General features: G+C 45.3%; 1 protein-coding gene across 14 annotated transcripts in view; it reads right to left on the reverse strand.

Annotated features, from left to right (window-relative positions):
• Positions 1 to 124: 124 nt before the first annotated feature.
• The window catches only part of DNM1 (dynamin 1), a 69132-nt gene continuing 47657 nt past the window's right edge, over positions 125 to 21599 (reverse strand). For 4 of the 14 annotated variants that reach the window (XM_050907796.1, XM_050907795.1, XM_050907793.1 and 1 more), the window contains 6 exons: positions 14167 to 14276; positions 13404 to 13509; positions 10729 to 10899; positions 10339 to 10556; positions 9691 to 9909; positions 671 to 2126 (listed from right to left, as the gene is read on the reverse strand). In XM_050907796.1, coding sequence (XP_050763753.1) covers positions 2054 to 2126; positions 9691 to 9909; positions 10339 to 10556; positions 10729 to 10899; positions 13404 to 13509; positions 14167 to 14276 — 897 coding nt within the window. In that variant the 3' untranslated portion in view covers positions 671 to 2053. Of the gene's footprint in view, positions 2127 to 6375; positions 6413 to 9690; positions 9910 to 10314; positions 10557 to 10728; positions 10900 to 12137; positions 12150 to 13106; positions 13110 to 13397; positions 13510 to 14166; positions 14277 to 21599 lie in introns of all 14 variants that reach the window. The other 10 variants (XM_050907791.1, XM_050907788.1, XM_050907786.1 and 7 more) reach the window with 7 other exon arrangements.

The following is a 21599-nucleotide window of genomic DNA, read 5'->3' on the forward strand; positions in this document are numbered from 1 at the left end:
CTGCTTGCATGTATAGCTTTTTAAGCTCTATGGGATGAAAAGATTAGGTTATAATTAAACACAGTTTGAAAATCACCCAGAGAAAGAACAAGAGAAAGAGAGATGGTTTTATTCTAGTCACGGAGACCTTCATTATACAGAAATGATAGTTTATTTCATCCAATAAACAAGAGTGACAGGTAGATCACAAACTGCATCACAGCTACTACCAGCACTGAGACAGTTCACCCACAAGTCTGGGGTAATACAATAACCCAACTGCACACAGCAGAGAATTTAACAATCAGCTCAAAAACTCAACATTGGGATTTGGTTAACTTTTTGGATGTGTGTGTGTATATATATATGTATATAGATATTCTTTCCCTACTTCAGTATTTCCTAAAATCCACATGGAAGCACAAATGGCTTTAAACACCTGGACATATATAGATTTTTCATCTTATATATATATTTATAGATATTTATAACAGTAAAGATATGTTTCTCATTACTACAATATACTTGTTTAACTCCTTTAAGCAGCTGGGAAGAAAAAAAAAAAACCAGTTTCACTACAGTCACATCTGATACATGTGCATCACAAAATACAAACAAAACAAGCCATGTGTGAGATTCGAGTCAGACCATTCCAGGACAGAACAGCTAAGAGGCAGGCAAAGAGTCTCAGAGGGAGCAGGCCTACATGTCAAATGGTGGTTTTGGGCTCTCCGGGCGGGAGGGACTGGCCTTACCCGGCCGGCTGGAGTTTAAAGACAAGAAAAAGAAAGAAAAAAGGGGAAGGGAAGGAAAAGGGGGAAAGTAGTAAAACAATAGTTAAAATACAGAAAGGAACTGGCATCAGAACAATAGAGGATCCACAACAGAAATTAAGAGCAATAGCACTGAAATAAGGTAACTTAAGTCTGAATCGGGCCTGGTTGAAAGCCTGCAACACAGGTGGCTCATTTAGCTCTGGTAGAGACATGACATGAGATGTACAGGGTTGATATATTTTTAATTCTCAAGTCTTTTTTTTTAATAAATGTAGCATGAAAAGTAAAAACCAAACCTTAAGAAGATGAGTTGCGATCAACAACGGTTACAAGTTTCCCCAAACACGTACCATCCACATGCAAGAAGAAAAGGCTACAGAAGAAGTCACCACAGTACCCAAAAAACACTGAAAGATGTGCTTATTCAAAGCAGAAGTATTTTCAACAAAACATTGCACAGCAAACTCCCTGAAAACATTTGGTTGTCCATTTGCAAGGGGGGAGCAGCGTATCTATTCCCCTCTCCCTGCTGGGTTCAGGAAAGTCAGCTAAAAGTGATGATGCCAGACAACTGCTGGCAGGAGCCAGTGAGTCACCAGCAGGATTTCCCCAGCTCTTTTGGGGAGCCGAGCACGAGCAGGTCCATGTGCTCCCTGCATGCTGAGGTGTGTGCGTGCTATCTCAGACTTCACTCTAGCAGGACTATGCCAATCCGTTGAGTTCCCCCCTTTCTTGATCTCCCTGCCTCACTTTGATATAAAGTTGATTGCACTGTTCCCAACATGAATTTTTGCACCTTAGAAGTCAAACTAATACACAGGACATTTAATCTGTTCCTAACGGTGTCACATGTTTTGACAGTATTTTTCTTCTAAGTCACACTTTTGTTGTCTTAACTACAAGGAAAGAAGATAGCTACAGATCAGTCCTAGGTGCTACAGCTAACTGATGCAGGCAGGACACTTATCCAGGCTAGACCAGGCAGATGAAATTACTGGACAGACAGCCACCACTTGGGCTTAAGGATGCCCCTGGGGCTGATCTCTCCAAGGAGCCTGTGTACTTCAGGGATCCATGCCACTGAATGAAGGCTACTCTATGCTCACAAAGCAATACAGGACGCACGAGTGAAGACGAAGAGCTCGATCACTAGGCTAGTGTTTTACGACACACCAGGAAGGGGTGGTGGGAGGCAGAGATGTGGGATGGATGAGAGGAGTGACTGTGGCTGTGGAAGGGAGGGTGGAATGGGGAAGCCGCCAGCACGGCATTCGTCGCCAGCTGTCTACAGCCTCGAGTTATAAATCTAAGAGGGACGGTTCAGCCGGTCGGATTATGGTAGGTCGAGTAGGTGAGGCGGGGCCCCTTCTGCTGTGAAAAAGCAGAAAACAAAAACAAGAGAACACACACTGTGGTTAGCACAGCAATTGCAGTCACAATCACACATGCTTCTCCACCTCGCCTGAGCCAGCAAGAGAGTAAAACTTGAGGCACAAGCTACCAGAGTGCAACGCCACGAAGGAGACTTATAGGTTTCTATCAGGCCTCGCACTGGCCTTTCTGCACAGTATGGGTCACCAGTAAAGCAATCGGCTGGACAACCAGTTTCGCTTTCCCTCTGAAATTTGGAAGTGCAGAGATTTATTGCCAGTGAGTGCACTGGCTCTGGAATGAGAGTTGAGAAGCATGGACAACAGTGAGCTCCTGTATCAAGCACATGACAGTCACACAGCATGGATGGGGTCCTCCGAGACGCACTGCTATCAGAGGTTCTTGGCTGGTTTGGAGGGGCACCTTCTTCCCCTGCCCTGGAGGGTACTGCAAGCCTGAGATTCCCTGTTCCAATACATAATACTGATCTTTGACGTTAGGGGCAAGCTTGCTGCTTTCAGTTCTCTAGTTCTGGTGCTCAGCAAATGCAGCTTCTACTCCAATAAAAGGAACTTTGGCCATTGCTACTCCATTCTGTTCCAGCTCTTCTGCTGGTACTTTAGCTAGGTAAGTGGGCAGCAACTGAAATGTTTGCCCTCTGCATGGATTAAGTGTTCTAGAATCTCCTTCCTGTAAGGGACTGGGGAAAAACAAAACCCCAGAAAATAGAAGACAACACCCCTGCCATGTCTTCAACTCATTACTTGAAAGATCACTTCAGACTCAGACTACAGGCTTTCAGAATTCTACAAATAAAAAAAGTGTTCTGTAAGTCAGTGAGTCCAACCTATGTTTTTCCTTTAAAGGATGCTCCCTGCAGTGTCTGCAACCTAAACAGCATCATGATGGTGTATCATGATGATAATTAAATTGTCAGTACCAAGCCAGCGTAGTTTTACAGTCCAAACTGCCTGAAATGCAAAGAGCAAACCCAACAGGATGTAGACCAAATAGAGGGGAAGTGTTTGCACTGATCATACAGAACCAGGTGTTACAGAATTAATGCCTGAACAATTCCACACTGACAAGCTTTAATTTAGATTACAGAGAATCAACTGACTGCTGGAAAGGAAGGCCCTCCCCTAACACAGGGGCTGAGGGAAGGGAGGGGAGGAAGGGAAGAGGGGCAGGAGGGTATCTGTACCAGTACAGTTTTCTGAGGTAGAGAAGTCTTGTTTTGGACTGATTGCAAGTCTATCATCATGCTGGTACCAGAGGAGCTATACTCCTATAAACTGGGGCAAGCTCCCTCATCTTAACAAGTGAACCAGAGCAACTCTACAGTCCTCTTTATTAGACCTCAGCAGAATTTATTGCTCCGTATCTATTAAGCCCCAGATCTCAAAACAATTACAACCACTTGTTCCTTGCCTTGGGAAATGATACATAAAAATGCTTCAGACAGTAAAACATTTCTAAATGTTATTTCCTTGACTGAAAATGTCAACGGGGACTGCAAGACCCCACTGTCAGCATGCAAACCAAGTTACTGATCCTGTACAGCAGATGATGGGATTGAGCTAACCTGGAAATTACAACGACCTCAGAAAGATGCTGAAATAATACTATCTCCCAGAAGCAAAACTTGCAATGAGATGTTACAGCTGGGGAATCTATGACCCTGAGCTTCATGACATGTGGGATCTGTGCATTATCTCTAAAGGATGCTCATGGTGTAAATGCAGCCATACCAACCATTCGATGGCTACTACCATCATTGGAACAGTAATGGCATTTGAATTAAAACCTTACAAAACTTTAGCTCGGCCTTTAGTGAGATGCTGTTGCGCTGTCACATCTGTTAAAAAGCATTTTTTGGGAAGCTTGAAGGACTTTTTGCATTTCAGGAGTTTGGACAGGTTGTCCTAACAGCCTCTGTGGATTTACATGAAAAGGATGCTTGAAGTCACTGGACTATGTAATGTGTTCTGGCATGAGAGGCCGCTTGACTCTACCAGAATAAATAGGGCTGAAAGGGGCACAAATAATTTGAAGGTAGATGGGCTGCTTTTTTGTAGTGTACTATGATTGATTTTTGCAGACACTTACTTCTCTCAGCACTCAGAGCATTTTAGAGGGAGGGGCTGTCACTTTTTAAAGTTACAGGTTTTGTCTCTGCTCAGGTTTTCTGGAGACACTTGCAGAATCTGCCTGGTAAGGTTACAGAAGGCTGAAAACTGTTTCCCAGCACAAAAAGGGACAGAGAAGTCTCTCAAGCAACACTGACCCCTGAAATGCTGCTTCAGTTTGTCTCACTACATTGCTAGCCAAGCCACTGAAAAGTCACTTTCCTCTATCAGGACAGCAAGGAACAAAGTTTTGCTCACGGGGAAGCCTGTGGCAGTCTCCAGTTCAAGGGAAGTAAGACCTGAATCCTGGCAGGAGCCCAAGGAGACCTGTTACACTGACTTATGTCCCTTGAAGTCAGTCTTTCAAGCCATATCCAGACTAGAACACTGAGCTAATCATATCTAGGAACCAACAGACTAATAGAGAGCTCTGCTGATAAGGCCCTAACAGAGATGATAAAACATTACATTTATTCCCTTGGGCTGCAAAAGGTTTGGGGTGGGGTTTTTTGGGTTGTTTGGTTTTTTGGTGTTGTTTTGGTTTTTAATTTTTATTTCCTTGGTGCTCTTTATGCCAGATTAAGAACAGAACACCCCATAACAGCAAGTCCCAGAACGAGGTACAGACAACAGCAAGCCTCTTTCCTGAGGTTGTTCACCAAGATGCATGTTTCTAGGGCTGCCAGGGATGTCTGCAGCAGGCAGAGTATTGGAGGAAACTGCTGATTGCTCCAACACCTCTGCAGTATGTCATCACTGAGGAGGGCTGATGGATGACATCCTCAAACAACATGTCAATCACTGAACAATCACTGCATTGGTTTGATGTGATGTGGCACCTCTCAGCTCTAAACTGCAGTTACATGCAGCAGTAACAGACACCATCTGCTGCAAGAGGGGGGCTAGCTGTGAACCCCCCTGCCCTGGAACAGCAGCTTGAACTTCTGCTATTCCTATTAAGACAGGACTTCAGCACACACTCCCCACCCCAATAAGCAGCAAGGGAATCTACAGGAGCTGCTGCTGCTGCTCTGCTCCTCTCAGTCAGACCTTTCACTTCAAGAAACAACATCCACAGAGAAAGGGAGAAGGGACCCAAAAAACCCATACCTGCCCTGTTCTGCCCTCTCTGCCCCTTTGTGAATACAGGCTGGAGGTTCCCAGGAAAAAGACCCAGGAGAATTTGCTAGATCTCCCTCTTCACACCCTGCTCTCAGCATTAACAGGACAAGGAAGAGTTGTTGGGCCAGCACAGCACACATGAGCCTGCCCCAATACCCTGCTACATCACTGAACAAGTACAATGCTGCAAAATGCAGGAGGAGATAGGAAAGGGAAACAGGCAGGAGCTCAGGGCAGAGTGTTTGGGGGATACAGATCACTAAACCCTTCCTCTCGCAGGGGCAGAAGGCAGAGGAGAAGGCAGTTTGAATGGAAGCAGAAGAGTAACCTAGAAGGTAAAGGGTCAAGTGGAGAACAAGCAAAGGGAGTTCGCTTCTAACTGTGATGATGGGACACAAGGATAGCAGGGAACATTCAATGTCAGAGTTACCCTGCACTCAGACATGGAAGTCCTGACATTAATGACCCAAACTCCTCCTGCCTTCCACGAGCACTAGGGACACAGTGAGGATGGGAGCACTTCTCCAGCCAGACATTAGAATATAAGAAGAGGAGTCTGAACTAACAGCTCCCCAAGTCTCTATCTTGATCCTAACAGAGCTGACAAACCAAATCAAAACAGAGTTCATTCAGCTCATCTCCCAGTCAGTGTGGATATAAGCCAAATGAAAGACACACACAGTTTAGACCCTGTTGCCAGAGCTCATTCTCCCATCCCCCCTCCTCTATCTAGAAGCAGAGAAAAGGTCCTCTAGTGACCTTAAGTCAGGTACTGAGGCTTTCCCAGCTCCTGCAGCTCAAGCAGCTGCTCTGCCTCTGATCAGCCAGTTTTTCTGTTCAAGACTCCTCCCTTTATAAGATCCTGGCAGAGGTGCTTCATTAGACAAGGGACTCTGTTACTAATACAAGAACTAGGCAGCAGAGGTGAGCTGCAGAGCAAAGTAATGGAGGATGGAGACACAATGACTCATGCATTGCAGGGAGAGTGCAAAACGTACCGTGGCTGCCAGTCCTCAGGGGTCACTGATAGTGATTCTGAAAGACAACATGAAATCAACATGGCAGTTCAGACAGTTCAAGGCAGAGGCCACACAGACTGTCAGGAAAGTGGAACAGAGACACATGCACTTGCACAGACACACATCCGCACGTCCCCCTCCAGAACACGGCATGAGTGTGCACTGCTGCGTAGGACTGCACTCCGCCATGCAGGACTTCACACACACAATCACAGCCTCATCTTTGCACACATCCAGAACCCCGTTGCACACAGGGGTGCGTCGAAAGCCGTCTGTCTGTTCACACACCTACTGGCCATTGCTCACTCACCCACCAAGTCTGCTCACACATCCAGGCTGAGGTTCATACCTGCTGAACCAGTGGTATACCTAGGTCTCAGCACCCACCAGCTGGGCACAGGTAACTTGACTTGTCTCTCACTGAGGATTCCTATCTTCTGACCATATTAAATGCTAGAGTTGAAACAAACAGCTCAGGAAAGAGGGAGATAACAGGCAGTCCTGAGCACTACCCAAAAAGGGAAGAAGCAGGTGAAGGCTTATATTTTGAAGGTCACAAATCATGAGATCAGCTACTCCAACGTCCTGAATAATTCAAGTCAAAAAGCTGTGTTAAGTTATGCTTACAGTGATGCAGATCACTTGCATCTTTTTCCTTAGATGTACCAAATAATGGAGCACCCATTAATGCCTTCAACAGATTTTTCCAATGGTTAAGTCATTCTCACTTAAACTTTCTTATTTCTCCTTCAAGCTTGCCTAAGCTCTTTCACCTATAGTTTCTATCAAACTATTTTAAACTGAAGAGCCTAAATACCTGGAGGAATATCTTCATATTTTTCTTTCCCAGAGCAAATCCTCCTGCATAGCTCCAATAGACATACAGTCCAAATGCAGTCCTTCATTGCACACAGACAGGACCTTATATTGTTTGTAACCTTCAGCTCCCAAAGGTATGTACTTGGCCATGCAGACTTCCATAGTAGACTGAATAAAGAGGCAGGATGGCAAGTCTTGTTTTAAGTGTCCTTAATTATATGCAGGAAAACCTTTCTGTGCAAGAAAATGGACCATGTGGTGTTTATATGTGAAAGCATCTGTCTATACAATTACGTTTATGAGAAAGAAGTACAGTGACACTTGTCTAAGTTCATCATTCATAAAATCAGATGCTCACACAAACTGGAGGCTCAAAAACTGCCAAACTTCTATACAGGCATCAGTGTGCAAACACACGCAAAGCACATCCAGCCACCACCATGCACTTCCAGTTCACTACGTAACACCAACTCCTATAGCAAAGCCCACTCATACCACATACAAGAGCTTTGTTCCTCTCACACACACACTAGTGTAGCCCGGTTAGCAAGGGAAAAGATGGATATTAAAAAAGCAACAATGGAGATGGCATTCGTTCACCCATGGCAGAAGGACCCGAGTCCAAGTGCTAGCAGGGAACATTCTTATTCTATATACAGGAGAGGAAGAGAAAGAGTCCCTTGTCATTGGAAATTCTCCATTCATCAGTGAACTCAAATGACAAGCTGGTATCAGGATCCGGAGGAGTCTATGAACAACTGGAAGAATCAGAGAGGGGGATCAGAGAATGAGCATCACTTCACAGCTTCTGGAATTACATTCTCAACTCCAGATCAGGGCAGTCAGTAGCATGCAATCCAACCTACCATCTCTCCTTCTAAAGCAAGGGATTGCTCGGTCAAGTATGAAACACTTTCTTCCTCTGCTCCAGTGCTGTTCCCGACCTTCCCCTAAACCCTTCTACCTCATGCAAAAAGCAGAAAAGCCATTAAGATAGGGTATGACCTATTTCTTCAAAAAAGTCCAATTCATTTCAGCCCATTTGGGGAATCCTATCATGACAATCAGGTATATAGAATATTTTTCATGAGTGAAGAAATGAAACTGAGTGAAAGATGGAGACAGAAAGAAGCATAAGTATACTAAAAACAAAACCACAAAGTAACAGTATATGGAAAAGCAGGGTCACAAGAAGGAAGAGCCAAAATACACAGTAGAAGCATGCTGACATCCATAGGTGCCACCAGCAGGACTGCAGTCCCTGGGGCAACACAGGCATGTGGGGACAAGTTACTGTAGGAGCTGCATCAAGGTGCACAGGGAGGACTGAGGCAGAGGCACCAAGAAAGTAAAACCATTTGGACACACCAGAGTCAAACTAGTCTATAATCTCTTTGGACTCATCCACCTCTGGGCTGGATACAGCCTGGCAGGGAACACTTCCCCTCCAAACAGGCAGCACCAAGTATGAGCTGGGGCACTATCACAGGAGGAAGGCTGAACCGCCTCTGCCATATACCATCCCCACCCATTGACTATCTGGGTGTTTTCACAAAAAATGACAAAGCTTTAGACATGTGCCACCAGCATCCACTGGAGGGGAGGTATTTTCCACAAGGGAAGTGTTCCCTCTGGCATGTAATTGGGGAGTTTCTGGTTGTGTTCATTCTTTACTCTGTAATTATCTTCTCTTCCTCACAGGGAGACCAAGTGCCCAACATAAAAGCATTCCTGGTTCCAGACTGCCTCCTAAGTTCTGTTCAGGGACACGTGCTTAGCTGCACAGGGGATAATCCCTTATTACTATGTTGAAGTGTGTTTGAAGTGACTGAACAGGAAAGGAATTAAGTCTCCTAATGGAAAAGCAAAGCCATGTGATTCGAACCCCCTAGACTGGAAAATGTTCAAGTTCATTACAGAAGCAACAAAAATAGCTAAAAAATCCATTTCCCTGCCAGTGATATTGCAATATTCTCCTAGCCAAAAAGCATCTGAACAGCTTAGATGAAGGTTTCTCCAACTCACCTTGAAGAACTCTGAGCCAGGAGAAAAGGGGCAACTTCAGACTTTGGGGAGCCCTACACAGAGGGGAACTGCCTTGAAAGGTGTACTGTCACTCTAGTCCTGTGATTTTTCTGGTGACCACCTCCTCCTTGTGAGCAGGAGCATTGGTACGATTGCTTTAATAAAGCCCTCGGGTACACAGTCTTCTTCCCCCAAGCTTTACACAGAGGTTTGTGCAAAGAGGCTGCCCCTCTGTTCCTCAGAGCTGCCTTGGCATTGCCTCATCTGTACAATGAAATCTCAGTGGACAACGATGCTCCTGCCTATGGACCCAATTCAAATAGCCAAAGACTGTACCCACACCATGCACTCCATTCTCCTCCTATGGCCCAGGCAGGCTAAGTACTGTCAAGACTGCTACCCAAAAATCGGACATATCCCACCTGCGTGGAGCAGCATTTCAGGACTTACCTGGGAACACCAGGAGGAGCACGATTAGGCCGAGAAGGAACCTGAGGTGGGGGCCCAAAGGGATCAGGAGAGGCACCTGGCCTGGAGGGCACAGGGGGGGCACCACCCAGCGTGGACCCACCAGCAGGAGGTGGTCCAGGAGCTGGGCCTCGAGACCCAGGTCTGGCGGGTGGAACAGCGGGAGCTCTCCTCTGTGGCGTGGGGCTGGATGTAGGAGACCTGGCAAACAAACGGAGAAATTCAACTGCAACAACAGGCCTGGGATCCCTCTGTGTCACCATCAGGTCCCCATACGCTGCCTTCAGTGCTCCTTCTTTAGTTTCATGTCACTTCACACACCACCCTTTGGCTTTCAAGGGCCATGCCAGGCTTCACGTTGCCTTCAAAGCTACTTCAGGCCCCATCTAACCTAAGGGTTTAGAAGCCTCCACATCCTCTGTACAGATGTAGCAGCCCTACATAGCTTTCAAGGCCTAGGAGCCTTCCAACACAAATACCCAGAACTCTTCATCCACAGGGAGAAGAGAGGAAGAGGAGGACTCCCTGTCTCAGTAGGAGGCCCCAGCTAGCCACTAAAGAGGCATCAGGCAGGTCTGTGGGGCTCTCCCCCTGAGCCTCTGGTACCTGCGTCCAGATGGTACGCTCTGCACCTGCAGCCAAGAGTCGTCCACCGGTGGGGGCATAGGGGTGCTGATAGTGCTGGTGTTGATGTCCCCGATGATGTTGAGGGCCTCTTTCAGGGCATGGTACATGCGCAGCATTTCGTCACGTCGCTGGGCCTGCTCTGCCGATTCCTCCATCAGCGTATTTTGGTCACCACAGGAATACAGGTTTGCCAGCAACTCCGAATGGATAAAGTCCTTGGTCTGTAAATGAGCACAAAGAGGGAATCAATTTCCACTCTCTTCCCCAAAACACTCCATTCTGTCCCCACCTCTTCCTCCCTCCAAGCTGCCTTCAGTTTTTCTTCATTCTTTCTCTCCCTCCCTATTTTTCCCCTTCTCTGTGTCTCCCCATTGACCACAGTGCGATAAGTACATTGTTTATCATGAGGTGCATGATTGTCTTCGGCATGAGGTCTCTGATGGTTTTGTTGACAATTGCCATGTAGGAATCCACCAGGTTCCTGATAGTTTCCACTTGTCTCTCCAGCTGAGGGTCCATGGAGTGCATGAAACTGTCTGATCCATTCTCCTCCGCTTCACTGGCCTGCAGAGAAAAGGAGAAACGGACTGGTTCTTCAAATGTAACAAAATTAGTTTTTCATGACAGAGCTAAGAGAAGAAAGTAAGGGAACATGCAGGAAGCGCATGCAATAAATAAAACTTAAACTTACATTTTGAGCTGTGATTGCCAATGCACAGCTCAGCTTGTATAGACTTCTCCAGCTCAGATCTGAGGAGCTTTAACAATAAAGCTGCTCTCTTAGTAGAAAGTTATTACACAGAGGTGAAAGGCAACAGAGACTCGTGACCAATGTTCACAGGTTATGGCTCTAGTGAATACTCAAAGCTGTAATTTTTACTTTTAATGTTTATAGCTTCCTGAAAGGTTCTTCATCTGAGCTGGGTTTTCCATGCCCAGATTCAGTTTAGATGTGAGAATCACTCACCATAAATTAAGCCTTACAGGCTCTCTAACACACTGCATCTTTATCCTCATTATACAAATGAGAAAACAGATACAGAGAGGTGAAATAACTGCTCAGTCAGACCACAAGTAGATGGAATAAAATAACCTAAAAAACCTTCCTGATGACTTTAACTGCAAATCCTGCATCATAAGTCGTATCACACCAAGCAGATTAATCTCTTCCTGTCTGCCTGACATGCATTGTTTAGCTTTCTGTAAGGTAAAACCTGGGCTGTGCTGTTTGACAGCAAGCAATCACCAAGGCTCATCCATTTCAAAGCAGCAAAGCATGAAAGACTGCTGCCTTTCCCAATGCTTATTTAAAAAAAACTTGATTTTATAAAGAAAAAAAAATCTTTCTTTTAAACCATCCCAGTCTGAAGGATTTGCAGCAGTATAGGAAATTGCTTATCTTTTGTTTTGGGGAACAAAATAAACGAGAAAGGGCAAATTCTTTTGTTCATTTGAGCTTTTCCTGGGAAGATCTTACATAATGAAGGAATGCAACGTCTCAGTGAGAAACGAAGTAAAGGAAGTGGACGTCAAACAGGACAACTTAAAAAAAACCCATGAGAGTCAAAAAAACCCAAAAATAAGTTTGCACCAAGATTCAGAAGTCATACAAAAAGAAAGAAATAAAGAAAAAAGGAAAACTCAAACCAAGAACAGAAACAAACAGCAGCAATCCAACAGAAGGTACAAAGAGGAAGAATAAGCAAATGCCTCTCAGGAAACTGTGACAAAAGGAAAAAACAAAAGAGAACTATCCAGTGAAAGCCCCCGGGGGCAACACAGGCAGAGAGGGTCAGACTTACTTTGTCCTTGTCCTGGCAGGCCAGTTTGAGCATATGTAGAAAAAATTAAAACAAAAAGGGACAAAAAAATAAAAGACTACTTTTAGTTGGTCTCAGAATTTGGAGAAGATCCCATAATAGCACTGAACAAGCAAAAGACCAATCCCACTAAAAATACATAAATACCTAGATTATGCTGGAAGAAAAACAAGCGAATTGTTTAGCTAAACTGAAAATCAAAATGGGATGCTCTGCAAAGGGAATGGTATTGTTAGCAACAAAGGGCAATTTACTTACCTACAATGGCTACTTGTTATTCATTACATAGGGTTTTGAGACGGTCAACCTAGTGATCAGTGTTCCTATGTCAGACCACTCCATTTGCACACCAATAGGTGGCACATGTCCTTCATGAGTATGTGGTTTAAGAGGCCCAGTCAGGTCCAAAGCCAATTTGAAGTCTGTCACTGTTAAGGTCCAAGTCCCTAATCCTTTTTTTTTTTTTTTTTATCATCACATCAGTTTCTCAAGAAATGCTTTAAGGCAAAAAACACAATCTTCAAGTGTAACAGGAAAGATGAATGCAAGAAGTCTATTAGAAGCAACAAATACTAACAGATAAGCAATTATCACTTTTCTAATGGGAAAACTATTTATAGCAGCTTCCTCTCAGAGGAACAGGAAGGCTTTGAATAGGAACATATTCCACAATTCTCTAGAACATACTTTTAAAGCAGAGCATAATGCTGACAGCAAGTGGTGTGGGACAAGGCTAAGGGAAGAGATAAGAGGTCTTGCTAGAGTAGCATATTAAGGTATCTACCAAGCAAAAGAAAAATTCAAAGAACATCCCTTTCTAATTGGGTGGGGGAAGGAATGGGAGAACTAAGCCAGGAAGCTCCTAACAAGGCTGTACAGTAAGTGTTACTGAAAAAGGAATGGTACCTTCACTCAGCGGACACATACCACTTTGTAGTCAGGTAGTGAAACATCCTCCTCATACTGGGAATTTAATGCCCACAAAACAAGAGACCTAGAAGGGTTTACCAAGGCACTCTTTGCCTACTTTATCTCTCCTTTGAAGCTGCCAGTTACTTTATCCCAAGCTTCCTTAAAGGAAGCACCAGGACATACCGGAAACTTAAGTTTTTGTTCCAAAATATCCTCAGCTCAGGAAAGAGACAAAACCTTCAAGGACTTATTTTTAACATAAGAGGATGCAGCTATCCTTAAGATACATGCTGTGTTCCTTCTCATCCCATTATTATGGCTGTAACTTACCCCAACACGCTCTGGGTAGACTCCTGCACGAAGGAAGGAAGCCTTCCAGCTATCCACCTCCTCCTGGGTCTCACAGGCCAGCTCCAGCTGCCGGTAGTCCTTGTAAACATTCCTGAGAAGACAAACATTTTATTCTTTTCTATTGCAAAACAGATTTGCCCATGTTTGACAAAGATGGCAATGACCAGGGAATCTTCCTGTTTTAACAGAGATACATTTAGTCCCTTGCCTCATGATGTCCCTGCACAGGGGAAAAGAAATGAATTTTTCATGAGCAAGTTTGATTGCCCCCAAATCACTTGTGTCCTCCCCACCCTGAGCCTCTAGCCCTGCCCTAAAAGCTCCAATTTCAACAGGGCCTGAAAGAGATTCCCTTTTCAATTCTGCTCACAGGAGACCCAGGTTGGCTGGAGAAGTCCAGAAATCTCCTATGGTTTTCCCTATTCACTCACTGAGAACATTATAAATATATACTCCACCCACAGCCAGGCCCAGGTAACCACACCAAATAGCTGAAGACTAAGGTCACACTGTAGACCATGCACTGGTGAAGAAAGAAAATGGTACACATCTGGAAGACCAGAAGGAATGAAGCCAGACTTCTTTTAAAAAAGTCCCCCATCTCCTCCAAAAATTACTATCCTTAAAGGATATGTACATCTTTCCTGGACAGCTATCCCAACACACTCATCTCTACTCTCTCCTATCTAATATTACATAAAGCCTGTCCCTAGCTTCAACAGCTTGGCATGTTGAGATGTGAGCATACCTCTGTTCAGTGTTGAAGAGAGCAAAGATGTGCTTGCTGGACATGAACCCCTTCTCAACATCTCGCAGTTTCAGGTTATCCACTGGTAACATATACTTCTTCTCCTTCTCCTGAAAAGGGGATCAGTAAGAAGTCACTCACTGCTCCAAAGAAGCCTCTACTCTGCCAGCACAGAGGAGTCGGTCAGCAATACAGCCCCCACATCACCAAGGAGGCAGTCTCAACACAGGTCCTCTGGTCCGTTAAGTCTGTGAGAAAAGGGGATCTCTAGAAACAAGAGTTTGTCCTTCCTGTTTTTGTTGTGTGGCCCAACAACCCTGCCCCATTAACTCCTCCAGGAGCAGGCAGCAGCATGACACTGTCCCAATTCCCCAGGCTGTGATCAACATCAAGGTCCTCACTCTTCCCAGCAAGGGGTCAGTCAGCACCGAGACCCTCACCAGCCGCTTGACACCCACAGCGGGTCTGCCTGGGAAAGGCTCCTCATACCTCCCTCCTCAGGACAGCATTAATGGGGTGAAACACTGCTGCTCGTCAGAGAGGGGACACAGCAGCCCTCACAGCCCCACTGTCACCACCTCAGTGTTTTATTTTTAATCACTACAAGCCTATTATATCCAGGTTCAAGAAAAGCCAGGCATGTGATAGAGAAGCTGGTTTGACACAGAAGTTATGGACTACATCAACTTAAATTCACATCTTCAGAAAAGCTTTCTCACTTCATCCTATCACTGTCCTACACTCTATTGGTGAACCCTTTTAAAGTATTAAGCAAGCAATAATAAATATGCCTCAGAAGATCAAAGAGCAGGTCTGGCTACAATAACATAGGTCACTGTAAGGTTACCTGAAGGCCTCCTATGTTAAAAAAATCAAGTAACTATGCTCATTAATGAAAATCTCATGCTCTGAATGATTAGAAGCTCAAGCAATATGTGCAGTTTACTGCTTAGTGAGTGTTAAAACCAGAGTCTGAAATTTCAGTGACCAGACTCAGAGCTTTAAGGGATCTGTTTCAGAATAACTGTACCCACAACCCTCCGGTCTGGTTCTTATGAGACATCTCCAGCTAAACACAGAACAAGGCATCCAAAAACCAGCCTCAACATTTTTGACCCTAGGTATCATCTTTTAACAAACTTGATCTTAATTTTTACATTTACATTCAGAAACTAAGTCAGAAATCATTCTCCCTGCTTAGTCTCAAATCTGGATCTACAGCAATTAACAGAAGTGAGTTTGGTTTAAGGTCCTCACTTGAAACATCCTGTTCCAACTGGTTATTATACCCCAACATAACAAGAGAGGGAGCCATCACACTGGTCTCCAAAAGGCAAAATGAAGCTATCCAAGAGTGAAATAGAAACAGAGCATACTTTTGTGTGCAAGCATGCATGTGTGACTGTCCCCTTGTGAGCATCTTGTGTGTTTGTAGACCCTTCTTGGCTGGAAACAACAAAACATGATTGCTCTTAGGGGAAACAAGAACGGAAAACAAAGATGGTCAGCGAGTAGAGATCCTGAAGAGCTAGCTAGAAAAGAGGGGCAGGGCAGAGCAGCAGATAAGGATGACAAAGCTGCTGAGCTCAAACACCCAGAGGATGGCAAGTCCAGCCTAACATCCTCTTAAGTTTCAGTTAGGTTGAGCTGAGTTTGCTAAGGATACCAGACACTACACAGTTCAGACATACCCCAAAGATCAAACTATACCAGTCCATTACAAAATTTATGCAACAAGAACATCCCACAAGCCAACATCTAGAAAATAGAAGAGATCACTTGGGTAGCTGCCAAACTCTCCACTCTCTCTTAAAGGTGCCAGGCTATGAAAGCAGGAGAGCTCTTCCAAGCAAATTTCCCCAGATTTTTTAATATTGTTGATCAGTCTAGATTAGAGGTGGGCAAGCATTTTTGTGATGGGACATCTGTCAGCCAGGTACTGGTCTCAGAGGCACACAGACCACTTCAGGTTCTGTAAGCCACAAACAGCTTCCAGCTTTCTATTACTTTGAGTTATTATTATGCGTTTTAGGTTGAACTAGTGACCTAGAAGTGAAGTACGCCAACTGCTAAGTCCCTAGGCAAGACAGACCATCCCCCACTGCATTCTCACTTAACTGGAACTCCCTGCATCCACCCCACAGTGTCTGGGCTAGTAAAAAAATCACATAATTCCATAGAAATTTAGCAATGGAGTCATTCTTCAAGAAAAAAGTCAAAAGGTAAGGGAATCCCATGTCCCAGATATGGAAACATGTGCTCTTTGCCAGAGTTTCAACTTTCACCCCTTCCAAGCTCTTGCATAAATGCTGCCGCATGATCAAGACAGCACTATCTCTGCATGCTGATCTTTCCATACACCAGAGGAAAAAGGCATATATCTGTCTACCAGCATAAAATATCAGTTCTCTGACTCCAAGGTAGCAAGAGCAATCAAATAGAGGACACCGGCGCAAGGCAAGAAACCGCCAACCCACACATGCTGCAGGGCAATACACACTGCAACAAGCCCCTGCTGCTCTCCATCTCCCCACACCTCCTCCCTCCCAGTCCCCCACTTCAGTCTTTCCAGCTTCTCAGTTTTCAACCCAGCCTGTTTTATATCAGCACTCTGACTTCATTTCCTGAATGTAGAGACAGGAAAGCGTGGCACAAGCTGCCAAGGGCTGAGCCTCTCAAAACTTTGGCTGAGCCCTCTGCCCATATGTTAGCAATCTGGCAGTATGTGCTATGGCTGAATAGCATCCTGGCCAAGAGGGGAAAAGGGCTTCTCTCTCTAGCTTTCCAGACTTGGAGGGGGGGAGAAGAGAAGGAAGAGCCAGCACACATCGAAATGAGAAAGTAGTTTGTGAAATACTATATTCAAAGCCCTCAGTCTGATCCCAAGAGGCTTATGTTGCTCATAAGCTATCTCCCCTCGTCTATAAGAAAAAAAAAAAAAAAAAATCAGGCAAAACTCCCTCTCAGCAGAGTATGTTATGTAAAATGTGCACATTGGCTGCGAGTTAATCTTGTAGAGCCATGAGGCCAAGGAGAGGTCGTGAAGTGGCAGAAGCACTCAGACTGGCTGTACAAAAGAGAACATGGATGCTCAGTGTTGGCTAGGGAATGTTGTAGGCACAGGGCTAGCTACCCCTAATCAGGGCTGCTGCTCCCAACAGGAGTCACACTGTTTGCACGGAGAACTGCATAAAGAGATGACTGCAAGCTATGTGCACAGGCAGGATAAGTGCCAGAGGATTACTCCCCCGCCCCCAACATAGTGCAGATACAGCCATCTGGCTCTGTACTTCACATCCACCAAAGAAAGAAAATACACATGGCCAGAAAGGAGACCAGTATCCATTAGCCATCCCAATTGTGGGGTGTGAAGCACAATAGCTGGAGGAAAAAAGGGATGCTGCAGTTGCAGCCTGATGTTGCAACATCCTTATGGTGGCTAAATTCTAGAGATGAGTTTTGGCCAGAGACAGCAATGGTTTGCACTATCATCTGAATTATTTGTTGCTATCCTGTAGGTAATAACCTACAAGAAGTTCACACAATTCAGCAGGCAGCAAGCCAGCCTGACTCAAAGCATTTCCTTCATTCAACTGGACTGCCTCAACAGCAAGTTAAATTTTCCTACTCTTGGATACATGTGAAATGAAGCTGACAGATGCATGTGTGGGCTCCCCTAAGGTTGGAAATTGGCACTCACAGTACAAGAAAGTAATTGGCAGAATTGTTAGGTCTCAGTTTGCATTTGGAGCACAAATAAACTAATTAAAGGTTTCCCTGTAGCTGTTATGACAAACACCTCCTTTTGCACAAGAGACAAGGGTCTGTGGATATGGCAGAAAGAGCATTGCCATTGTTTTAATTGGTGGCTGTGTGAAATTAGGAGAAATTCATCTTGCTTAAACCTCTGAATCTCCTTTCCTTCTTGTAAGACATAAAGCACTATGGGTAAACAAACCTGCCCCAGAGATGACGAGAGCTTCAGTCAAATCATTTGTGTTAAACACATGCTTGGCATTTTGGGAACTCCTGTAATAAAACTCTACTCAAATGGAACAACGTTAACATCATAACTGATAATAAACACACTGCATTAATACATGCACACCACAAGATTATTAGGAAGAAGTCTCTGAAAAAGTCTGGAGTATCTGAAAGCAAGTTAGCTGAGCATTTTAAGTTGAACCACCACCCCACCCCCCAAACAAGACGTTACCAACCACTTTCTGCTTCTTGTCTTTGCAAAGAAAATGCACATTAGAAGAGCTGCATTTCTGAGCTGTGATTCTTCCAGGAAGCCCTAGTCATCCCACAACATACATGCATCTTGAGACCATCTTTCCAAAACACAGCCCACCTGTGTCACTTAACTGTTACCCTCAGAGCATAATTTACCAGACACTGTGATCACTGCTCCAAGCTGCAAAGCAGCTGTAATGGCTGGTTTACCTCAGAAAGCTGCATTGGTTTAACTTAAACAACACATCCTAAGATTTTAAGCTGATTTAGTTCAAAAGCTCTGTAGACACTAGGCCTGGACTCGTGATTAATCACAACCATTACCATTGCTGTGCTTACTAAGCCAATGGTAATCAACTCACCTGCACAAAAGTAAATATTTTTATTTACATCAGCTGAAATAACATGCAGATTTAAATATGCAGCTAAGTGCAACCCTAGGAAGCCATCAGAAGGTATATGAGAAAGCACAGGCAGAAACTGAGTAGCTTAAGTGAGGCTACGGTGCCCAAAACTCCACTGTCGTGACCCCTCTAAGGTCACAGCAACGTCCACCAGCCTTTGCAAAGGACAAGCAGGCTTTTCTTCCTAGACCTGTCCCTGTGCCAGGGCAGGGATGAACCGTCCCCAGATATTTGACTTGCTTTGATAAGGTAAAGTGCAGCACGTGCAAAGTGTTGCACACCTCCAGGAAAAGGAGACCGTTAGTTACCCTTCCGCAGTGCATGGTTAGAGCCAAAGTGGGAGTTCTAGGTGTTCATATTTTTGGCCACAAATCTTAACCATCCACCAGCAGCATGCACACAAGAGAAGGGGATCCTGGAAGGGAGACGTGTGGCATACATAAAGCCCTCTTTATCCCTGCAGCACCAGGGAGAGAGGGAGCAAACCGCACCAGCGAGGGCTAACATCTGGAATCGTTACATGGGAGCCAAGCGCCACAGAAAGCAACAGCATTCCTCAAGTTTCCACGCAGGGTAGGCAACCTTCCTTTCCCCCGCACAACCCCATCCGTCAGCCGGCTCACTTCCTGCCAACCTCCGGCCTTCCCAGCAGCCAGCAAGCTCCTCCCTCGAGTCTAGTTAGCTTTCCACTGCCACGTCAATTGAGGCAGAAGGACAGAAGGGAAGCAAGAAGGGAGGGAGCAAAAACCAGAAGAGGGAGGGAGGGAGGCTCAGCAATGCCAGACATAGTGGGGGGAGAAAAAGAGGGGATGCGGATTGCTCCTGCAGTAGCCGGAGGTGAGCTGCAAAGGCAACTGGCCAAGGTGGGTCAAAGGACCCTTTTGAGGACTTGGAAGCAAAGGCTGGTCCTGTTTGAGCTTTGCTCCGGACCCCAGGCAAAGGGCTGATCTACAGGACAGAACTGGGCAGAAGGAGATGAGGGTGCATGGGGCCTGGGAATCCTCCCACACAGCTCCACAGGGAAGAGAAGGAGTTGAATGAAGCAACAAGTTCTGCGCACCTGAGTGACAGCCAAAACTTCACAGCATCTCCTCCCCAAACAGCAGTAATTGATTTTTTTTTTCCCCCCTCTTTCTAAAAAGGTGCAGCATACCCCAGATGGAAACCAGGTACCAGCCCGATAGCAGCACTGGAAGAGGAAGGAGCTTGGAAGCTTGCTCCAAATTGGAAACATGCAGAGAGCAACATTTCTTCTTCCCAGCTGCCAGAGGAGGATGTTTCTTCAATCAGGACTTGGACTTTCTTTCACCCCTTCTCTGCCCCCAAAACCCCATCCCAAAAGCAGGGAGGGGAAAGGACTAATGAGCTGCTGATAGCCGGAGAGCAGATCACAGAGGCTCCACTCCGTCTGCCCAGTGTTCAGACTACCTGTTCAGGACTACGAGATTGTACAGTAGTCTGCACATTGGTTAGGCTGTGCTGGGATACACCACACACTGCCAGTGCTGCACGGGGACGGCAACACCTGCACGGCAGAGGGATATGCTTGGAGAGGGTGGGCTGCGGGGATAGCTGCATGCAAGGTTCACTCATCCCTCACCCTGGGAGGATATAACCCTTTGGAGCCATGCTTGATGATCGCTTTTATCTGCCTGTTCACCAGCCTACTCACAACCCTCTTTTTCCTCCTCCATCTCTCATCCCCTTCTTATTTCTTTCAGATTCATGCACTTGTCCCAGGGGTAGCTGCATTCAGGATGGCTTGTGTTTTACATGCTAAACTTTGCCATAAAATGCAGAGATAGACACACGGGCCTGGCGGAGTTACAGCTGCACTGTGCTTTGCGACCTGAGGAGGCAGGATCAAGCGCAGAAAGGTGACTGGAGAAAGGGGATTTCACATCGTAAAGAATGCTGGTCATTAATATAAAGACAAAATCCACAAAGGATTGAAAGTTGGAGGTTTGGATGCTCTGAAAGTTGTGTTTGCTTTGATGTTTGTCTGGAAGAGAAAGAAGAGAAACAGTGAGTGAAAGCATAAATGAGGACTGATTAAGACTGAGTAAGATATCCATGAGAAAACATGCACTTGTGAAAAAAGATGAGTGAATGAATGAAAGAGCTCCACAGAAGATGTAAAGAGAAGGAACATGTTCCAGGAGAGCACCTGAGAGCACCGTGAAAGCAGGAGAGGAAGAACCTCAGAGCAGGCCTGCTCCTATGGTCTTAAACAAGCTGGATGCAAAAACCTGGCTGCAGCCGGACCCATCACAGCACATTTCTGATGACTTGTGGGCAGAGCAAAGACAAAAGGATTTTTACTAGCTGAGCTGGGCCTCAAGGACATGGACTGTTGGCAGGAGGGAAACAGGGGAGAGTGCATGTGTGCGCAGTGGGGGAACAATCTCGGTATTGATCAATGTATTTATTTTTAAACTAGAATTGGGTACAAAGCATTGACAGGTACAGAATAAGCAGCTATCTAGTGACTGTCAATAAGGTCATATCTTCCCCAGGACAGGAGAGAATACCTTTGTACTTCAAGCACAAGAGAAGGCATGAAGACAGAGAAAGAGCTCAAGCACAACTGATGCAGCAGGAATCAACATGGTGCACAAAGAATATGAAGCACCCCCCACGCACCTGGAAGTACCTAAAACTCAGCACCTTCCTGTACACACATAGGACTCAAATGCACTGACATTACATGCAACACATGAATACTTTCACACAAGCAAATAAGGCCATATTCTTCTCATGTATTCACCTGTTCTTACAAGCCCCAAATTT

Source organism: Gymnogyps californianus, chromosome 18, assembly GCF_018139145.2.
Source record: "Gymnogyps californianus isolate 813 chromosome 18, ASM1813914v2, whole genome shotgun sequence".
In the NCBI taxonomy this organism is placed as follows: domain Eukaryota; kingdom Metazoa; phylum Chordata; class Aves; order Accipitriformes; family Cathartidae; genus Gymnogyps; species Gymnogyps californianus.